A 23,401-nucleotide genomic window follows, 5' to 3' on the forward strand; every position below is an offset into this window, starting at 1 on the left:
CGTAAAGCGTTGAAACTAAAAAGTTCACAGAACGTAATCGTACCACTGTAAGTGTTAAATGAAAAAGTATTAAATCTATTAAACCAACAAAAGATAAGCAAGCGATAGATTTATTGTTTAAAAGCAATAGTTTTACAATTTCGTTATAATTTCCTGTCGCTTAAAATAATTGATTATTTTTTAGATATTCCAACATTCCTTGAACATTAGCATTAACCTGCGCTTGAGCGGCAGACTGGGGGTTCATCTGGTTGTTTGGCATGTGCATATTTGCGCCGCCATGAACTTGGTTGCCGAAACTGTTTTGCTGCTGTTGTTGTGCCAAATGTGGAGCAAACAAATCCTTTTGTTGATGATGATGAAGCATTTGAGATGGCTGAGGGCCCGATGGGAATTGCCGGAAAGATAGTATGGCCGGATCCATTGCAGTCCAGTCATTACCCAAATTACCGGCATTTCGATTATTTTGATTCATTTGATGTGCCTGCATTTCACCAAAGTTTGGTAATTGATGTCGGGGCGATTGCAAATGTGAATCCCAAGCGTTGAAAACGGACAAATGTGGAATATCATTTAAATGTCCCCTATTACCTACTCCCATATTTGGGAATTGCATCATTTTGCTTGTATTGTGCTCTCGTGGTGCATTTAATCCAAACGAATTCATATGATTAAAGCCCGGTGGGGGCATGCGAGCACGTTGCATATTATCAATGTTGTGTTGTTGATGTTGTAGTGGGTGTTGGTGCATCATATTGGTTTCGGCGCCTACACGAATGGTGTTGATGTTGGGTTTAGGGTGCTGTGGTTTAACTATTTCATTTTCCATCAGCTCAGCCAAACCCTTTTGCGTTTCTGTGAACGGATCGAATCCCAAATCGTCGTCAACAAAGGCATTACTGGAAAATTCATTTTGCATTCGACTGTGATTTTGCAGCAAATTATGTTGTGGCGTCTGTATGGTAGAATGGTGTTGTTGCAACGCCAACATTGAGTCAAGTTGCCCAAGAGCCCTATGTTTTTGCTGGTTCTGTTGATGTTGAAGTTGTTGCTGCTGCTGTTGTTGTTGCTGCTGTTGCTGTTGTTGTTGTTGCTGCTGCAAACCCGTTAGACCCGAGTGTTGCATAAACTGATAGGGATTCGAGGTATTTTCTAAAATCGTATTGCTTCCATTCATAAGAGGCTGATCATTGTTGCCGCAATGTTGCTGCAACTGTAATTGCTGATTCTTATGAAAATCAAAAAATTTCGACATATTTATGCCATACAGATTTTGACTCAAGAGAAGTTCTGATGCGTGCTCCAAAGTTGTTAGTGGCGATTGCCCAATCTCAGATAAGCTGCCGAAATGGTTTTGCACACCACTTGGTGGTAAATTAGGCTGTAATAAATTCAAATTGCCAAATAAACTATTTTGTTTGTGTAATTCGAGTAGTCGTGCCAGTTCTTTCTGTTGATGTGGATGTACTTGTTGAAACTGTTGCTCTTCAATGCCCTTTAATAAATCGGGCAATGGTGATATTTTTACATTATTCATTTGATTGGACAAGTCTTCGACTTTGTCTTCTGAACTGTTTGGATTTTGCAGAGTTGTGCCAGGAGAGAACAATGGCATTAACTTGTTATCGAATGGATTTAGTTGTGAAAGTGCTGCTTTTGTATTAACAAGATCTTCGCTTTCCTCAGTATTTAAACTAGTATCTTCAAACGATTTATCCGCCAACAAATCATCTCCTTCGCTAGTTTCAGTCTCCTTGCTATCAGTTAGTTCGTTTCCTGATACTTCTGGACTTTCGAAAAGTTCTGATGTTGTATTTATATTATTGCTACTTTCGCTTTCGACCTTATCACTCTCGTTTCCACCAAAATTATTCTGACAGTCCTCAATTGGCTTAATGTCGATTTCGTCGACATTTTTCTTCGAAGCCTTCGGCTTACTTATTTTGCCCTTTGTTGTACTGCAACTAATATTATTTGGTGTAACGTTACCTTCTTGGACGGGGCTGTCGAATATTGACGCATTACCATCGGCAGATGACGATTCCGAGCTATCTTTGACATCACTATTATGACTGCTATTTTCCCGCTGTGCATTAAGAACGTAACCTTTATTGACATCATTTGAACTATTTTTATTTTTTGATTTTGCACTTTTGTCATTTTTAACTTTTTCGTGTCTACCCCTCTCCTTTTTATTTTTAGCCTCACCAGAACTCGTTGTTACAGGGTCTCTATTAACTGGTGAATGTGACAAGGTGGGACAAGGATCTGTTGCGCTTTCCGGCGAAGCCCCATTAGGCGCCGCTAGTAATGAGGGTGAGGATACACCAGACGAAGTTGTCGCCTGAGGAGGCGAACTGGAATTTGTTTTACCATTTTTATTAACACTGCCGTGATTACTTTCACCGCTATTACTTCCCCACACAGGCACACCACCACTACCATTTGCTTGACCTGATTCACTTGAACCGCTCGTATTAGCACTGTTTGAACTCACAACTAATGCGTCATGTAAGCGTTTCTCATATTCTTGATGTTTGCCCTGATGCATTTCCTCCTTCGTAAAGCTAGCCTCTGGATCACCCAACTCATGCAGATACATACAATCGCCTTTGGGACACACTTGATTCTTCATAAAATGACTGCAATACTTTGTTGTACCCAAACTAGTTTTTATAAGTCTGCCATCTATTATTATATTACGGGTATTGACACTTTGTATGGCTCTCAGAGCATCATTATTCTGTACATAAGTGACATAGGCCGAAGCAGACGGACCCTGTACCCCAGCATATGCGGTACTCGGATTTATCACAACTTTATGGATCTTACCATATTTGCCAAAGTACTCATGCTTCTTGAGTACCTCGGCATCGGCCAATCGTGGCGGCAAACCAACGACAAATACTAAATTCTTTTGCACCACTCTGACATTCGACAAATGCTTGCGGTTCTCAGTCACGCGTACCTTTTGCTTACGCTTTTGGTCGCGTTGTTTCTTCTGCGACTTGAAAGCAAGAATTTGCTCTTGAGTTAGCGGCGTAAAATCCGCGGGATTCTCCGTATACTCCTTGCGACATGCGGGACACAATTTATTCTCATCGGTGCGTATCCTGTGCCAGCAGAATCGGCATATTTGATACCCGCATGTGCAAGGAAAGAAGTTCAAATCATCGACCTCAAGGGGCTCCATGCAAAGTGGGCATTCAACTGAGTCTTCGTTGTTATCCATATTGGTCTTCTTTGATTCTCTTCTTATTTATATCAAACAAAGGAAGGCTACAATCCAGACAAGCAGACAGAAATGCTGTAGTTTTGCAAGAGATGTCGGATGTTTCTATGTCGGAGCCAGGAGCTGTATAAAGAAGAAAGAGAAAAACATATGTTAAGCAAAATTTATTATCATTAAATATATGTGTTATAGTATTTCAAAAAATCAATTGCAAATATATACATATATGTATGTGTGCTCATATGCGGTAACAACATATGTACATATGTATATCAACAGCTGCGATAACTCAAAACACTAACTGTTCAACGTGCAACTGCATTAATATATTTTCCACGAAAAGCACAAAATTGAACTCAATATTGTCTTAAACATATTTACATGCCACAACACAACTGGTTAATCCTGTGACATTTTGGCGAATCGCTCTTGCATTATAGCAAAGGCAATGTTTGATTTTCCAATATCGTCCTTTGTGCTGTTGTTGTGGTGTGCAGTTAGAAATTTGGCCATAATATCGAAAAATCAAATATTATAGCCAATTAGATTTTTCAGCAAAACTTCGTGCACTACCTGCGTGTATTTGCACTTGAGTTTGTATGTATTTGTATGTGTTTATTCGATTGCCACTGCACTTTGAGAGGAGCAGATTGAAATACTAATACTTTTAACTTTAAAATCAAAACAGGAATCCAAAGGCACTACGAACCGTCCAATCTGTCACTTAGACATGAAGCTACGGGAAAGGAAACGGAACAAAATAGGCGAAATGGAAAACGATTTCCTCGTGTGCCAACAGGCTTACACATATACATATGTACGTGAATCAGTTGAGCGCTCGTATTCCGGCAAATTTGTTTGTATGAAGAGCTGGTGGAATCGGTACGCATGGAAGTGTGTGGCGTGTAAAATTGTGCTTGTCATAGCACTGCTATACGAGTATGCATTGCATATTATTGCATTTGTGTGTGTGTCTTATTTGAGGTAAAAAAAGGATACGCATCTCGCGCAATGCCACACAATAGCAGCAACAACCCGTTTCACCGCACCGCTGTCCTCTTGAAGGCCTTTTCTTCGTTCATTCGCTTTTTAGTTTAAACTCTGGAAGGGATGATTTGAGGGTTCACCCCTTCGTATAACTTCCAATAAAAAAACAAAAACACAAAAACACAAAAACAACACAACAATTCAATGCAATCTCGCAAATGCACGAACGAAAACAATTGGGAGCTTAGATTTTTTACTATGCGTGTATTCTTTCGATTTTATTGTGCGTTCGAAATTTTTAAAGTAAACTCGCTAGCGCCGTTGTAGTCGCAAAAGTTAACTCACACGTCGCAGATGGGAAAAATGACGCGAAAGGCCGTTTTAAAATTTCCAAAGTTGCACACTCACACCACCATGCTACGCAGAAACTCTCGCCAAAAAGTCGCCGCTACATTCGTGGCGTGGAACAGTGAATCGTTGGATTGACGGTAAAGTTGACGTTTGAAACGTCAGACGCACTCGTGCACTCAGGAAACAACGCTTGTCGCTGTCCTCTATGTGCAACACCAACAACCGACCACCACTCTACGAAAGCAAGACAAATATGAATTTTCCGCGTGTGCGCAAATTACATTTTAAAGTGTAAAAAAGTCAAAAAATCAGCAAACCTAATTCTAATAGTAAAATAATCAAGTGAACAGCTGCAAAAGCGGCATTCTAACCGCCAAAATATATTCTTAAACAAGTTTAAATTAATTTAACAAACAGTGGCTTGCGTTCGGTTTGTTATAAGTGCCGCGGATAATAATAAAAGATAAACATTCACGCGCCGTTGGCAAAACTGGGCAAAGTTTAAAAGCGATTTGAATTGCTTGAAATGCCTGCTAGTGAACTGGTAAGTTGCGATAGTTGTCAAATACTAGCTTGTATGGTTTAATGCATTATTCGAAGCATACTTTTAGGCTGCTCAATTGGTTACATAAAATTACTAATAAAACTAATACAGTCATTGCAATATGCACACGCTAAAGCTTCTCTCAACGATTTTAAAGTTTTCCAATGCCAATTCCACTTGTGTTAGAGGGGGTTGCAATACATTTATTTATATATCACCAATGTGCATATATACATATATACATGCACACGCATGTAGGTGTTTGAGTGTAGTGGGACGTGTAACAACAACTATGGTGGCGGTTATCCGCCATATTGACGAGCATCTTTCATTTCCTTTGCTGTATACGCTGCTGCCGTTCGTGGTTTTGTGTGAAAATAGATTCCTGCAAAAAGTTAAAATTGCGAAAATGTTAAAATAATGCAGTAAAATGGCCGAGCGCAGTTTTAAAATTGGCCAAAATGTGCAAATTGTGGGTAGAAATCTGCGTGGGCAAATAGCGTACGTGGGTTTGACCAGTTTCTCACCGGGCAAGTGGATAGGCGTGGTGCTGGACGAAAAAGATAAAGGCAAGAATAATGGTACTGTCAAGGGCACTACCTACTTTAAATGTCCTGCTAATTGTGGACTCTTCGTACGGCCAGCACAATTGATTTTAATTCGGGATTGTGAAACCGATGAAATGACAGAGCCAACAGCTTTAGAGGCTAGCAAAAGCAGTGGCGTGAAACCAGCGGGAAGCGAAAAATCTGCAACAGCAACGCCAGCAAGCGGGAAAGCAGTGGAAAAGAGTGAAAATAAGAGTCAAAAGTCTGATGGATCAACAACTTTGCATACGGAAGCACCCAATAGCAAGACAGCAGCAACTTCGAATGGAAATCTGCTGAAGGCAACCAAAATTAATCAGCCGTTGCAAGCGAATCAGCGTGTTATCTCCTCCAATACTCAACTGGAACTATCCTTTACGGGTGCAACCGTATCAGTGGCGGCACCAAAGCGCAGTAAAACTACAGTTAGTCCTTCAGAGTCATTTTGTTGTGTAAGGCAGCGTTCAGCATTTGTGGAAACGGGCTTTCTGGAGATACTGCATACACAATTCACACCCGGTCACCCATTACGCTCGCCCACTGTGTTCAACCTCAACAATGGATCGCACAGTGCTCTGGCAATCAGCCCCACAGAGCAATTGCAACAACAGCAACGGCAACAACAGCGATATAAGGATTTGGAGGAACAAAATGTCAAGTTAAATGACGAATTAAATGAGTTGAAGAGTCAACGCTTAGAAGACAAACGGCGTTTGCACGAACTCGAAAAGATCCGTTTGCAAAAGGAGCACTTAAGCGAATTCAAAACTCAAATTATGGAGCAGCATAGTATGCTGCAACGGGAACTGCAACGCTGTCGACAAGAGCTGAGGGAGGCTAACGAACACAAGACCATGTATAAACGTGAACTGGATGAAGTGGCTGAGAACATTGAACTGCTCACGTTGGATAAGGAAATGGCAGAAGAACGTGTTGAAACGCTGCAAATAGAATTGGAAACGGCAAATGAGCGTGTTGAAGAACTGATGCTAGATATTGAAATCTTGAGAGCTGAGAATGATAATTCAACATCAGGTACAACAGGCGTACGTACAGATAATGGGTTGAAGGAAGAAATAATACAGCCGTCAGCGACAGAAATCAAACGTCTCGAACAGTACAATCAACGACTGCGTGAGACGGTTGTGCGACTGCGCGATGTTTTGACACACGAAAAGCAAGACCTACAAAAGGCCAAAAAAGAATTGGAGACGAAAACTTCCGAAATCTCAGAACTTAAGAAAACCAAGGAGATACTTTCGAAGCGCATCGATGTAATGGAAATGCACATAATCGACTTAAAAGAACAAGTGGACGCTGCACTTGGTGCGGAATCGATGGTTACATCCTTAGCAGAATCTAAAATAGAACTAGAAGAGCGTGTCAAATTATTGGAGGAGGAAGTAATAGAGCTCGAGGCCCTGGAAGAGATTCACGAACAAATTATTGAAGGTAACCAAGAACTAGAATTGGATTTACGTGAAGAAATTGATGCTCTCAATTTAACGATCAAAATGTTGCAAGAGGAAAAGAATAATACGCTAGAAACAATATATGATCGAGACGTAACTATTATGAAATTTAGAGAGCTTGTCAAAACATTAAATAACAATATACTCTCAAAAGATCCGCCAACAAATGTATTGGGCATTGCTACAGGTACTGGCACTTCCACATCAGATGATCTCAGCAGCACCCTCTCCAATCAGGACGAAACTCAAAGTATCGACTTCAATCAAATGTTCTCCGTGACGAAGGCTTGCGAAAGGGCCATCGACTCGCGGCTAAATGCAATTGAACTCAAACTGTGCAAAGCTCACATTGGGCACCTTCTAGCGTTTGTGCCCGAGGAGATCATGCTGCGCGGCTGCGAATATGACATCATATTGGTGCTGCTCTTACTGCAGCGTTTGTATGAGAAAATCGAGATTATTTGCCACATAATTAATGAAAAGTTTCCATCATCCTGTGAGTTTGCCAAAAACACTATATTCGAGGGATTCTCCGTACACCGGTTCGCTTTCCGTTGCAAATGCCTATATGTATTGCGCAGCCTTAAGCTGGTCATTAAACAGTTAATTTTCGGTTTGAATCACTGCGATTATGAGGTGTGCACACATGCAGCTATTTATCGCGGAGAAATGGAAACGCAGGAGAAATCTATCGATGAATTGATTAAACGCCTAAAAGGTGACATGCTCGATGAAAATACACCCATGGAATCGGTGGAACGAACTCTATCATTTTTCAATACGCTTTACACCAACCTCATTTGCTCGCAAAATCTTGCCGAGTTAATAGACGAACAACAACTCTACGTTATGCTAGTGGAAGTACTGGATGTGTGCCTGGACTGCATCAATACTAATGCTGGCATACTGCATACAATTATACAGTTGGGAGATGAAAATACCGAATCATTTTGGGCCATGCAATTTCTAATGGAAAACGTTAATCAATTCAAGCAAAAGTTACGCAAATTACAACGGAAACTTCCTGCTGCTGCAGTTGATATTTCAGCCATGCAGCAACAACAAATTCAGCGCATACAGCATATACTAACTACGAATGAACATTTCGGCCGATTTATTAATATTTTAATAGCAACAGCCAAAGATGCAACGAAGGACATATCAACAAGCAGCTTCTCCGCCAATGGAGAGCGCCTATGCGACGCAGCCATCGAACATAAAAAGCTTTGGAAAATCATTATTACGAACTGTACAAAATATGCTGCTGAGGAAAAACCAACACCAATTGCCTTATTCCATCATTGCATTCAGCAGCTCGATGAAATAATCAATGAGCTCACTATTTTCATCTCGGAGAATGAGTCTGTGCGCAGCGCAAACAAAAATACGATGTTCGTACGCTCTTCCGCTACTACGCTGCTGCAACGTTCAATGCAATTAAAGCAACATTCGGAGGATATAAAGAGTTTGAAGCACTCATTGACCGAACGGGATAAGGAAATCAAAACACAGAAATACTTGGCGAAAATGAAACAGAACGAATTCTCCGAAATGCAAATACGAAAAGAGATCGCCGAACGGAACTTGTCAAAGGTGCAACGCAGCCAAGAGGAAGCTCTGACGCAAATTACGGAATATATAGAACAATTCGACAAGCTAATATGCCAACGTGAGCATATAATCGCGCAATCATTCAATATTATAAAAGAGAAACTATTTGCCATGGAACAGAACCACGCACGTCTTGAGCAGAAACTTATCTCACGCAAGGCAGTCATCAATATTTCCACAGACGAAAGTTATCGCGAAATCGAAACACTTAATAAGTGCTTACGTTACGAACGGGCGGAACGTTGTAAGCTGCACATCGACGAAATGAAGTTGCGCATGCGCAGCTTCGAGCCACTATATGTGCCACACCAAAGGCGCATGGTAGACGCAACGGAAACCCGACTCGCCAAGGAGTTACTAACGCTGAAAAACCAATGGATTCTTTCACATATCAAATTAAAACCGGTTACGGAAAACGAACGTTGCACGCTAAAACGAAAATCAAATGAACTGCTGCAACGTACATGGAGCACATACTATAAGACACATCCTCACCGCAGCGCATCAAATAATTTCGGCGCTTTCGGCACGAAAGATGTAAACCAAATATTTAATTAAGATATTTTTAGAACTCGTGCCGTCAGCATTTCCTTTCACTTCAAAAATATAACGGTGGCCTATAGATATGTGAATTAATAAGTTTTTTTTGGACTAAATTAGTTTGATGCTAAGGCATTGATAAGTGATTGTCGTAGTTATTGGAAAGTAATATTTTTCGTTAATTCGCCCAACTCTTTAGCTGATCGAGTTGAGGATTATATTCTTAAGAAAACTTTTTAGTGAAAATTATCTCTATAAATATAACAAAAACCCTTTTTAATGTGATCAAGAACACCACTTATTTTTTAAACACTATGGATTATTCTAGAAATGGTGTATATGATTTTCAAATTTCTTTTTTATGTTATATTCATTCATTCAGATTCAATCAAAATCCTTCTGAAAACAGTATTACTTAAATTTCTCATCTTTTAATTGATGAAACCAAAAAAGATGAATAATGATAATAATTAATGAATAGTAATAAATATAAAAAAGAAAACATTGGAAATTAATAGTCTTCTCTAGAATATTATTTTTATTACTACCACTATATATTGTCACCTGAAATGCAAAACTACGTATCATCAAAAAAATCGAAATTGTCTTTTTTATTGCTTACAGTTTACTGCGTACATTATGTAATATGATACATTATGTGATATGATTATAAAATTTTAACATCCCAGGTTATCAGATATAACAAATATATATAACCGTTTTATATAACCGATATATAATCATTTTATAACTGATATATAACCATTTCATAACTAAAACTCAAATTTTGTTTCCATATGTGTGGTTTGGTTTCTATTATATCGTTTTTTCTACGCCTGTGGACTTATGAAAAGTGATGTAATGTTATTTTGCATTTTAGATGACGATATGTAATCACATACATACATATGTATGTACATATATATAATAAATTATAACAAATAATAATAACTACTTATTATATCCATTGTCTCAACTCTGGTAATAGCAGTATAAAGCTTTGTTATTGGCTTTACGGATATTTATTAAATTGTAGCCTTATAAATATTGTTATTTACAATAATCGAAAAATTACTCTTTGCTAACACAAAATTTAGCATACTTTAAACAAATTTTTAGTGCATTTAATGAAATTGAAAACATCGTAGTTTAAAGGCAAAGTTTAGACAAAAACTGGTAGAAAAAACTGGAGAGAAGCTTAATGAGTGTGTAACACTAATTAAAAATCAGCAGTAGCATGTATTTAAACTCTTGTTTATTAAACTTATTTTAAACTACCTACAAAAAGCAGTTATATTAAATAAAAGTTAGGTCTTCATACAAATTAATGGAGTATTTTTTGAAAATTGCCAATAAATTATTTAGCTTCGTTAATGGTGTTCTTATTTATTGTTGAATGCTGCATAAATATTACTGGGCTTTACTTACTGAACAAACTGTCAAAATGTCTGATTTTGTCTTATTCATACTTATCATATTTTTACAAATTATTCCAAGATAATAAATTTTAATTTATGCTTCATAAAAAACTTGATTTTCAAACTTAAAGTGCAACAGTGCTTAACTTATTATTCCAACCACTGACCTTTCTCCATTTTATAACATTGATCAACCCTCCGTCCAATGAACCGCAGCGTATACTTGCATACTATGCATTTACAAAGGATTTCCTACTGTATGCTAGTGTCATGTGCTGCGCGATACTAAAGGCTACACGCACGCTCATTGGATTGTTACACATTTCGATCGGCATTGGTCATCCCTTGTTGTCAATGTACATATATACTTACTTATTTACATCCATGCATCTAATGTACGTGTACTGAAATGCAGATACGCATGCATATTTTAACAGTTACCCTATAATAGAAATATTTCAGTTCGATACTTGCATGACCACCATTTTATTTTAGGCCTTTGTTGCCATTTTCTAAGTGGTTTATGTAATTTTTTCGTGAGTGGTGCGCCGGATATAAATGCTCAATGTAATTGTTGTCTTTATTTTTTATGCGTTTGGAGAATGCAAGTAAATTTAACATCTTCTCGCAACATATTGCTACCGAGATTGATAGTTTTGTTCACCTAACGGTTGTATGAATCGCCGAGATCGAGATAGATATGGAATTATATATATACGTATGTATATGTATAAATTATTGTCCGTCCGTATATCCGATAATTTGAGTGAAACTTGTTCCTTGGCAAGAAAGGAATGACGATATTGAAAATAGACATGATCTGACCATTACCACGCCCACAAAATTCCATTAAAAACTTTAAAGTGCCATAAGAAATAAATCAAGATGCAAAACTGTGATTGAGAGGCACCTGTTCCCTGCAATTTTTTTAAATTCAGAAGTGATCCGTAGTACCATATCTCACAAACATCTTATTTATTGTTCTCAGCAAGTTATTTAAGCTAAACATGCTGAGAACAAGTCATTTTAGTGCCTCTTCGCACACTGTGAAAACAATCAAAATTAAATGATAACCACGCTCATATAAGCCGCCATATGAAAACCATTGAAAACTTCTAAAAGTAATAACTCTCTAAATAAATATCTTTAGGTGAAACCTAGTAACATCTCTACATATGTACATACTTGTATATTAGTCCACAAGACCACATTTTTATGCATATGTGGCAGCGTAAAAATTGGCGAAATCGGGCCACAATCACATCTACTTTCCATATAGCATAATTTTGAGTTTCATTAGAATACTTCACTTTACAGTATACAATTCAAATACCAATGAAGATATCGGGCCTAAAAATTGTGAAAATCGAACCATAACTTTGCACCTGCAGGGTCCGGCACTCAAGTGTAACCAATTAAAAAAGCCATAAATTCGGTTTGGAAAATTATTTTTATTTATTTTTAAGTACAAAATGTGTGAAAATAATCATAAATTCAGGACCAATTCACTTTTGCTCGATATGACCACCTTTTGCCTTAACTATGGCCTTGAGACGGCCAAAAAACGAATCGCAAGCTGCCGGATGTGACTTGCCGGTATTTTGGCCCACTCACGGACAATGGCTTTCTTCAGCATCTCGAGACTGGTGTATTTTATACTTCGAACCTTGCTCTCCAAAATGGCCTAGAGAGAATAATCCATTGGATGCGCATCTGGTGAATTCGAGAGCCATTGTGTGGTCGTAATGAAGTTCGGAACGTTGTTTTTCAGCCATTCTTGGTTCACTCACGCTTTGTGAGACGGTGCTGAGTCTTATTGAAACGTCCATGGTTTGCGACCGAAGACCTCCAGCACACTTTCTCGATAATATGTCGCATTTACTTTGACGCCAGGCTCGATGTAAACAATTGGAGAGCTCCCATCTGCGGTGACAACGGTCCAAACCATTATTTGTGGCGGGTGCTGCCTCCTGGTGGCCAACCGATGACTTAGATTCTCGTATGAACGGTCGGTCAAGTAAACCCTATCATTTTAAGAGTTTACGAATTGCCACATATTGAAAATTTTTTTCGTCAGAAAACACAATGTTCGGAATTTGAACGCTTTCGGCCAAGCGAAGCAACTGCTTCGCTCTCTCAAGTCTTACTTGTTGCTGCTTCGGTGTGAGATCATGGGCCTTTTGGAACTTGTAAGGCTTGACCTTGAGCTCATTTTTCAATATGCGTCGCATGCTGCGGTCGGATGTTTTCAGTTCTTTAGCCATTTGATTGGCACTTCGTCGTGGATTTAGCTCAAGTCGCTTCTTCACTTTCCGAACCATCTCACGTGACGTTGCAGTCTTGTGATGACCACCTCCATGGCGTTTTGCGATGCTACCAGTATCATTGTAACGAGTGATGGTGCGATAAACAAAAACTTTATTCACATTAAGGTGTTTGAGCTCACGAACAATTGCTGGCTGTGATTTTCAAGCTAAATATAAAAGAATCATACTTTTATGTTTGAATTCCATCGCTGATCACTTTTTTTTGCGTTCACTTTTGGCAAAACGCTTTTGTACACTTGTGAACAATACTCCGAACTGTCATTCAGCAAATTTATAAACAGCTGATTCCAGTGCGACAGCTGCGCGAACGGTCTGAAGTTGGTTACACTTGTCGGACCCTGTATTATAAACATTTTCGAACTTTCCTATGGCTTTATACAATATATACCGATCAATATGTAAAATATTAAAAAAAAAAATAAGATCGTATCTCTATCTAATAACAGTATTGTCTCATAACTAAAATGAATAAAATCAGGTTGATTGTTATCCTAGGTCTCAAATACCCATTATCAAGATCTTTGAACATCCTGTTGACTTTATACCATATATAGTATCTGTCACTCTGTAAGTTAACTCTAAGGCCATCTTTGTTGTTGTTGTTGTTTTAGGGACCGAATTCTGCCTAGTTCACTGTCCTCGGCCGGATAAAAATTCGGGTCCGTTCCGGTTTCGTAGACCCGACTGTCGTGGGAACCGTCTTTTTTTGGGTAATAATAGTCAATAACACCCCTAGCTCCCATTATATGGGTATTACAATTAGTATTTTAACTATCCAGTTGGCTGTTTCCGAATATACCGCTCAATGTGGAAGATATCTTATGAACATTAAGTGAAGATATAATATTGGATATACTATAACACCCATATACAGTTTTTGTAATTATATTAGACTATATAGCGAAGGTATTGGGCTATTTTTGAGTTATATTTATAAAATAGTTTAGGAACATGTTCTCGAGTATATTTAAGTAATATAAAGTTAATGCATTGTCACTTTCTCCTAGTCCCAATATACTCAATATAGCGATTTCCAGCCATTTTGACTTTCCGTTTGACTTTAAGGAATTAGGTGAGTTTCTTGCAACATGTTGCTACAGAGTATAATAGTTTTGTTCACCTAACGATTGTATCATGTTAAACTAATCGAGGTTAAAAACATATAAATGATCCAAATGACGAGACAAGTTGAAATCCGGGTGACTGTCTATCTGTTCGTCCATGCAAGCTATAACTTGGGTAAAAACTAAGATATATTGATGAAACTTTATATGTTCCTTAACACCATAAGAAGTTTGGTATTGTAGATGAGCGTAACAAAAAACTACCACACCCACAAACGCCAAAAAACTAAACCGTAAACATTGCAGTAACTAAGCCGCCTCACATTAAGATACAAAATTGTAATTTGGTACAACGGCATGTCCTCGCCCACTAATAAGTTTTATGTATATATCTTCCAAACCAATAAAGCTATATTATCCAAATTTGCACAAGATAAATCTTTTCTTACGATAGTGTAGAAATAGGCGAAATAGGAAAATAACCCTACATTACGGTTTTCTTAAAAACTAAAAACACAAAAACATTTAGGTTCAAATCCTCATTTCGGGATCTTCTTCTTCTACATTGGCGTAGACACTGCTTACGCGGTTACTGCTGAATTTAGAACAGCGCGCCAGTCGTTTCTTTTTTTTGCAATGTAGCGTCAATTGGAGATTCTAAGTGAAGCCAGGTCCTTCACAACCTGGTTTTTCCAACGGAGTGGAGGTCTTCCTCTGCCTCCCCCGGCGGGTACTGCGTCGAATACTTTCAGAGCTGGAGTGTTTTCCTTAATTCAGACCACATGACATAGTCAGCGTAGCCGCTGCCTTTTAATTCGCTGTACTATGTCAATGTCGTCGTAAATCCATACAGCTCATCGTTCTATCGAATGCAATTTTCGGCGTGGTCAACGCGCAAATGCCCATAAATCTTCCGCAAAACCTTTCTCTCGAAAACTCGTAATGTCGACTCATCAGATGTTGCCATCGTCCATGCCTCTGCACCATATAGCAAGACGGGAATAATGAGTGACTTATAGAGTTTGTTCTTTGTTCGTAGAGAGATCACTTCACTTCTCAATTGCCTACTCAGTCCGAAGTAGCACTTGTTCGCAAGAGTTATTCTGAGTTGGATTTCCAGGCTAACGTTGTAGTTGGTGTTAATGCTGGTTCCAAGATAGACGAAATTGTCTACAACTTCGAAGTTATGACTGTCAAGAGTGACGTAGGAGAAAGTCGGCGATTGTTTGTTTGATGACAGAACATATTTTTCTTGTTCTCATTCACTGCCAGACTCATTTGCTTCGCTTCTTTGTCCAACCTGGAGAAAGTTGAACTAACGACGCGGTTGTTGAAGAGGCCATTGATATCAGTTTCATCGGCATACGCCAGCAACTGTACACTCTTATAGAAGATGGTACCTTCTTTATTTAGTTCTGCAGCTCGAACTATTTTCTCCAAGAATAAATTGAAGTAGTCACACAAAAGGGAGTCGTCTTGTCTGAAACCTCGTTTGGTATCGAACGGCTCGGATTAGTTATTCCCGATCCTAACAGAACTTTTGGTATTACTCAACGTCAGTTTACACAGCCGTATTAGTTTTGCGGGGATACCAAATTCCGACATCGCGGCATAAAGGCAGCTCCTTTTCGTACTCTCAATATCAGCTTTGAAATGACGAACAGGTGGTCCATGTCGATTCTCTTGTCACGGGTATTTTCCAAGATTTGGCTCATCTGGTCAGCTATTAATTTTTCAGGTCTAAAGACACACTGATAAGCTCTAATCAGTTTGTTAATGGTGGGCTTAAATCTTTCACACAATACGCTCGATAGAATCTTATATGCGATGTTGAGGAGGCTTACCCCACGGTAGTTTTCGCAGATTGTGGGGTCTCTATTTTTAGGGATTGGGCAGAGCACACTTAAATTTCAATTTCTTTTTTTGTCTTCAAATGCGTCTCGCTTCCCTCTTCAGCTCTCAGTATCTATCGCATCCCGCACATGTCGGAATCTACTCGACCGATATTAACCCAATTCCATACATCACATGCTTCTGATATCCCTATGCCACAGTGCAAATGAAGAAAATCGGAGTGCAACCACCCCTATTTCCCATATAACACAATTTAAAATTCCATCCGATTCTTTCACATGCGGTAGACAAATAAAGCACCAATTAATATAACGGATTAAAACCTTGCATAAATAATGACCAAAAATGTTTTTGGTGATGGTATGGGAGGTACCTTAATGAAACCCAGACAGTATTTAATTAGAATGTGATGCGTTAGTAGCATATGGTATTGGCTGAAATAGATAAAATCGATTGAGGATGATTTAGAATAATTTTCGCTTTGATTGTAATCCATTCACGATTTCGTCGAATAATGAAGTTAAACCCTTTAGCTACATTTTCCAATATTTGTAACACCTGAAGGTATTAAGCCGGCTGCGATTTTTGCAAGTTGCAAGAGTATAAAATGTTCGGTTGTACCCGAACTCAGACCTTCCTTACTTGTTAATATTCACTATTTTGTAAAATTTTTAATTGAAAATTCCGAAAACTCAATTGTAGTTACCTCATCTCCCTTAACATCTCAAAAACAATGATCTAGTCGTGCATCATCTTCATTATTGGTTCATTCAAAACAGAAATATTTCGTTAGTGCAATCTGGTTATTGGACGACGGAAAAAAGTTAAAATTAGAATTTTTAACAGATTTTGGACAAACAAAGAACACACTAACTGGTAAAATCCTTCGTTCAAAGGCTACAAAATTATATATATGTATATATGTATGTATTTTCAAAACTTCAAAAAAATTGCTCCATTACTTTTTGATAAATCATGTTAACCGACTTAAGAAATTGAGTTTTGAGATAAACGCGTCTAAAGCAAAACGCTATACTGACGTTGCCTGATGGGCGGAACTTCCGAAGAGTCTATCCCTTAAAATTTTATTTAGATCGATTTGAAATTTTAAAATATTTTAACATACTTGCATTTTTGTTCACATTTTTTAAAATTTCAATATTTAATTAATCTTTTTTTTTTTCAAAAGCACTCAGCACTAATTAAGAAAACACTTTAAAACATTTAAAAATAGGTTTTAACTAATTCACTAAAAATATTTTATCCAGATAATTTATTTGGTAAAATTACCTAAAAATACTTAGATATCTGATTAAACGCATATAACAATTTGTAAATAATAAGAGTGGAAATGCATTTTTTCCCTTGGAGGTTATAACAATTTTCAAGTTGATTCGAGTTATAGTTTCGGAGATGCTAGGCTAAGTGCGCCGTCGTCAATCGCGTTTTTCTCGAAACTGTTTTTTGAAGTCGGTGGACACGATTTCTCGAAAAGTTATGGACCGATTTTGTTCAAATTTTGCAAACGTCTTTAAAATAACATTATCTAGTAATTGAACGAAGGAATTTGTGTTTTTTATAACTATTATAACTAATTCTTTCGAGCCAATAAATGGCGATCTAAAAATTAGATTTTTTGTTTAAAGTTCGTTAAAAAATTCAAATTAAAATTTTTTTCTTTTCCTTCGTTCCAACACGAGATTTATACATTTGGTTTTTTGATTTTAGATGAACCAATGATGAATTATACTGTCCATGGCGACAGCAGTTTTTTTTTAGGCGCCCAGGGAGATGAGGTCCCCATGGCTAAATTTTCAACATTTTTTATAAAGAATTCAGAAAATACCATTTAGATGTGTATCTTTAATATGTCATATATTATAAATAAAATATATAATTGTAACTATTAAAAAAATCGGAAGAATATAATTTTTTTGAACCTCTGAAACCCCTTAAGCATATATAGTAAGCCCACATATTCTTCTGTTATTCCACCTCTGAAACTTTAAACGCATTTTTCTCAAAACTACGTTTTCCAATTGGCGAGACAAATAACTTATCAACAGTTTTTACCCAATCGACTTTAAAATTTCCCAATTCAAAGTCAAAATTTCTTGAAATAATCGAATCTTCAAACTTTTTTCGCAAAAATTCGGATGTTGCACGTGTTGTGTGGCAGGTAGCTCCATCTTGTTGGTACCAGATGTTGTCAAGATCAACTTCTTCCAATTGCGGCCATAAAAAGTTGGTTACCATCGATCTGTACGGCTCTCCATTGACAGTAACGGTATCACCAGCATCATTACGAAATAAGTACGGACCGATGATCCCACCAGACCAAAACCAAACCATCAATTTAGGTGAATGTAATGTAATTTTATATTTTCTTCGCACCAAAATCGACAGTTTTGTTTATTTACCACACCACTCAGATGAAAGTGAGCCTCGAAGAAGATTATTTTGTTGGATTGTTAGATATTGGAGAAAGATTATTTTGTTAATAAAATGGAATAATTTGTAAACGTTGTTATTGCGTATATCTTTCCATGATGCAATTCCAAACATTACTAAATACAATGAAAAAAATTACAGTTCATAACACATTAAAAATGGTCTGCTTCTTCTTCTTATTGGCACTTGAACATTATGTAAAGAAAATGTACACTTAAATTTTCATTTTTTACACGTATCATTTAATAGTTATTATATTCCGCGCAACATATTGCGAGAGTAAAAAAATTTAAACTTTGCGATGTACATATAAATACAACAGGGCACCACTCCTACCTACCTACATATAAGATTGGAAAGTTTATTAAATGGCAATATGCCCCAAAATTGAGAATTTCGCTGCTTTTGTGGATACGAATCAACTTTTTTGTAATACATTGGCATAAACATTTTGTAGGAAAGCATTATTGTTGACTCTATCTTAACTAATGAATGGAAAATTTTAATAATTTAGGAAAATATATATTCATGTTTTTCCTAACCGAAAGGCTTCAGAATAATTTTAGAAATGCTGTCGAGTTGACTGTCCGGATACAAAGCGCGTCCACGACGGCGCTGGATGTAATGGCGTTGAATCGCGAAACATTGCATAAAGTAATTTCGTTCCAAAAAAAACGAAATACAGTTGAATATACATACATATTCCATTCTCCCTTCTCTCAAGAGACGATATTACCGCATGCACAAATTTCACAAGAAAATTTAAAATTATTCACTGGTCACTGCTAACTCAAAAAGCACATATTCAGCATATGTAGATATATCCTCTACTATAAATTATCGGGTTTTCAACACAGAACTTCGTTGAACTCGAATTTATATTGCGCAATAATTTGCAGACGGTGGAATAAAGCCCTTAAGAGTTTTAGGACTATGTGAGTGTTTTCGAAAAAAATTCATTAGTTAAGCCTGAATCTCTGAAACCTGAATCTAAAAAGGAAGAATAGCTGTTAAATTTGTAAATCATTTAACAAGACGGAACAGTTAATAGTATCTCAACAAAATATATAAAAAATGTGACATTATAACATTTTATACAAATACACCGACCCTATTCGGACACTAGAACCTCTATTACAAATATTGGGTCGTCGTATTTTGTCAAGAAGCAGTTACAGTAAAATTCGATATATTTTGAAATTTTTGTATAAAAAAGAGAAGAATGCAACGCAAGCCACCAATGAAGTTTGTGTAGTTTACGGAGACGATGCAGTATCAGTTCGTGTAGCACAACACTGATTCGCTCGCTTCCGTTCTGGAAATTTCGATTTACACTGATGGAATAATGTCTCTAACGGAAAAACTACAATAAGTGGTCGACCAAAATTGTACATATTTGTTTATGGCACGATTACGATTCTTGCGGCGCCGCGATTTGATGGTACCGATGGATAGTGGAGGCCCTCAGGATTAAAAAATATAATACACATATACCGTCCTCAGACGCATAGTTTTCGAGATATTTCACTTCAAAGTTCCACAATTTTACATGCAATTCACTCTTATTTTGTTTTGTTTTTCTTTACATGTCATGACAAATACCGCCGCCATAATCTTAATATTTCCTTGTTTATTTATTTATTATTATAAATATAAAAAAAAAAAAAATTTGATTAGAAATACGGAAGGACTTTTTCGACTGTCCAATAATTATTAGAATACCAGAACAGCACTCGGCCATATAAAATACAGATCGATTCTGGTAGCCAGCAACTAGCTATGGTAGGAATAGAGAGCGTTTACCTCCTAGAGAATATTGTATAGCTTAATTTGAGCTAGAAAATTGTTAGTTTCTTTAGCGGCAGTTTAACATTTTTGTATCGCAATTAAATACTTGAGCACAATAGTTTCAGATATTTAGCAAAGGCTTCATTAATAAATGGTGAAATGATACGTTTAAGCGAAATTTGCAGAATATTGATGTTTTGTACTCCAAAAAATTGGCTCAAAAAATTATATTTTGGTGTGCATAAAATTTATTTATATTTTATTTATTTATATAAAAACACTGTTGTAATATTTGCATTTGGAAGAAATGTACATCAATGTATACTTCCTATCAGGATGACGAAAAAGCTAAATTTAAACTTATATTAACCCTTTCCACCTCACATAATATAAGTATATGCCTCTCAGAGTTAAAAGCCAAAGCGCTGGTAATGGTTTGATAAATGTTTTTAAAGATACTACATACGCTCATATCAATGCATTTGCACGCGGAAAGGTATGAACAATTTTGTGGAATACCTGAGCTGCTGTCACCATCCCATACCCAGTTCAAGGAAACATTAACATGCCGAAATGTGGAGTGCGAAGTGTGAAATAAGTATGTTTATATGTGATCCAGTATAATTGTGTGCATGTATGTGTGTGTAACACATCAACGCGGTTGACAAGTGGCGAGATAAAACATATTTCTGAACTCTCGACGTTTTACAGCTATAGATAGCCCTTATTCGCCATATCAATTTTTTGAATATTTAATTTTCAATTAAGCTTTTTGAGGAACAGTTACATGAAAAGTGCATTTCGCGTCAAGCCACTCAATTATAACAAAGTAATGGCAAAGGTAAAAATCAACTTTTCCAAACTTTTTATATTTTCCATACTCAGGCGCATAAGTAAGGGGCAAAATTCAAAACAATTCAACTCTATTGTTTTATATTACATTTAATCGAATTCATTAATTTTGTTGTTGGCATTAAAAGTTAGCATAGCATTCAAAGATGTTGACTACTGGTCCACGTTAATTTTTTTTATTTGTGTGACTGTCTTTTCTATTGAAGTTCTTTACACAACAAAATTGCTTGGTTTAGTACACCAAAGTTTTAGAAAAAATACACACTCAAAATACCCTTCACAAAAACAAATATTCCAATGTCCGATCGGAACATTTCTTCGAAGATTGTACTGTTAATTTATAATTTATTTCGAAAAGATATTGTGCTAATAATGCAATGATTTTGATTCCCCACTTTTTATGGCAGCTGCTTCATTGGGAGAAAAGGTGTGCAGAATTCCAAATCGATATATCAAAAACTGAGGAACCAGTTCGCGTATGTACAGACAGACGGATGGACAGATGGACAGCGCAGATCTCCGACGTTTCCTTCTGGGTATTACTAACTTCATGGCAAACTTAATATACCCAGATCATCGTATAAAAATCCGTTATTTAAAAACCGATGATAGAAAGTAAAGTGTTTAGATTTTTTATAAACCTCTTCATTTGCTGGTGTTTTACCTTCGTTTGTGGTAGTAGTCGGAATATAATTTTGTTGTGTATGAGTCATGATTATATTCACAAAACATTGAAATAAAATCAATAATTTAAACATTATTATTTACGAACCATTTTATGGAAAAAATAGATTTTATACGGATTATAATAAAACGACTTTTCGAAATAGAAAATAATAAAATTCAACTACATTGCAATTTGTGAAGCAATCAATTCTTAATATTTTTATATAAAAATGTTTCCATATTAGATTCATGTTTTAGCACTTCCAACATATTTTAGCCCTAAATAGCACTTTATTTGATATGGACGATTTTACCTTGATTTGCGAAGAATATTATATATGTATTCGCATTTAGGCAGAGCTATATATTATATATGCATATATTTGTATATACAAATGAAGCCCTAATGTTAAATCACACAAAGCACAAATATTACGCATTCTTGAACTATATTTTGACAACACTTTTAAACATTCACTTACCTGGTCCAATTTTCCAAACCTTTGCTAGTTATGAGAAGTGGCAGACGCAATAATTTAACTCCTGAAATGAAATTATTTTTCGAACATAAACCAATTTTTTTTCGTCATTTTGCTTACTTGGCAAAGTTGTTGCACGGCAGTATCCGGATGTCTTTGCAGACAAAATAATTTTAGCCAGTGAAGAATTATGCAATTCAACTTTCCACACAAAAACTATGAATGTTAAGTTGCATAAAAAAGCAAATTTTCACAATAAGAAAGCAAAAAATCTTCTTTAAAACAATATAAATCCACTTGTGCGATTCTTTTACTGATAGAGACAGCGCGTTGATTATTTTGACAGATCACAACAGCTGATCTTTCTATTCTCATTGTGAACTGTTTATAATCGAAATAAATATAAAGAATATTCGAATGTCACAGGTAAGAAGTAAAAACGAACTGACATAACAAGCATATCAAATTTATTGCTACAAAAAAACTCATGGTAATTAAAGTATAATATTTTTATATTTTCATTAATAATATAACAAAACCCCTGGACAAATTTCCAGTTATTATTTCAATATTTATGTATTGGCTAAACTATAACTAAAATACTGAATGTAGGCAAAGTTATCAAACAATTCTTCACGGGCTTATTCTACTTAGAATTATGGGAACGTTTATGTTTCCAGTTCTAAACTCAAAGTTTTTTTGAAGGTAATCCATGAAACAGTCGTTCTTTAACAGTTTAAAGACAATCACATAAGATATAAAAAAATTAATCATTATAAAATTTATGTATTTTAAGTTGAGCACTGTTTATTGAATCTATTCATTAAATTGTATAAGAAGTTCACAAATAAGTTGCTCCCTAAGAACAAAAACATATTATTTAAAATTATATGTGCATCCCTGACTAGCGCCATCTATTTGTGACTTTTTTTAAGTTTCTTTAACAACCAAGACTCTTGCCCGTAAGTCAGCAATCGGTTAATTAGCCAACAGCGCTACCAGAGATTTCTATTAAAGTTTCGATAGACCAAGTAACAATTCTCACAGACACGCTTGTGTACGTTTGATCACACGTCCCTTTCTTAAGAAAACGCCTTATGAGTTAGAAAGTGTGTATGCTACTTATCAATATTGGAGGAAAACGGAAATCAATCTTTCTTCTAAATTCTTTTCATATA

At 36.5% G+C, this 23,401-nt stretch overlaps 2 protein-coding genes across 5 annotated transcripts; one reads left to right on the top strand and one right to left on the bottom strand.

The window, feature by feature from the left end:
• Positions 1–74: 74 nt before the first annotated feature.
• LOC120776559 (alpha-protein kinase 1) lies at positions 75–22,543 on the bottom strand. Of its 4 annotated transcripts, XM_040107314.1 has the most exons (3): positions 22,344–22,543; positions 22,227–22,287; positions 75–3,355 (listed from the first exon to the last, which is right to left on the bottom strand). In XM_040107314.1, the coding sequence occupies exon 3, from the start codon at positions 3,230–3,232 to the stop codon at positions 161–163; it is 3,072 nt and encodes a 1,023-aa protein (XP_039963248.1). In that variant the 5' UTR covers positions 3,233–3,355; positions 22,227–22,287; positions 22,344–22,543; the 3' UTR covers positions 75–160. The 4 variants fall into 4 exon arrangements, with proteins under 4 accessions (XP_039963248.1, XP_039963250.1, XP_039963249.1 ...); XM_040107316.1 differs by lacking the exons at positions 22,227–22,287; positions 22,344–22,543 and adding an exon at positions 4,565–4,655; XM_040107315.1 differs by lacking the exons at positions 22,227–22,287; positions 22,344–22,543 and adding an exon at positions 3,806–4,387.
• On the top strand, positions 5,442–10,063 carry LOC120776558 (dynactin subunit 1-like). The gene has a single exon (XM_040107313.1). It carries the CDS (start codon positions 5,545–5,547, stop codon positions 9,340–9,342), a length of 3,798 nt encoding a protein of 1,265 aa, XP_039963247.1. The 5' UTR covers positions 5,442–5,544; the 3' UTR covers positions 9,343–10,063.
• Positions 22,544–23,401: the final 858 nt, after the last annotated feature.

This window comes from Bactrocera tryoni, chromosome 5 (genome assembly GCF_016617805.1).
Source record: "Bactrocera tryoni isolate S06 chromosome 5, CSIRO_BtryS06_freeze2, whole genome shotgun sequence".
Lineage (NCBI taxonomy): Eukaryota > Metazoa > Arthropoda > Insecta > Diptera > Tephritidae > Bactrocera > Bactrocera tryoni.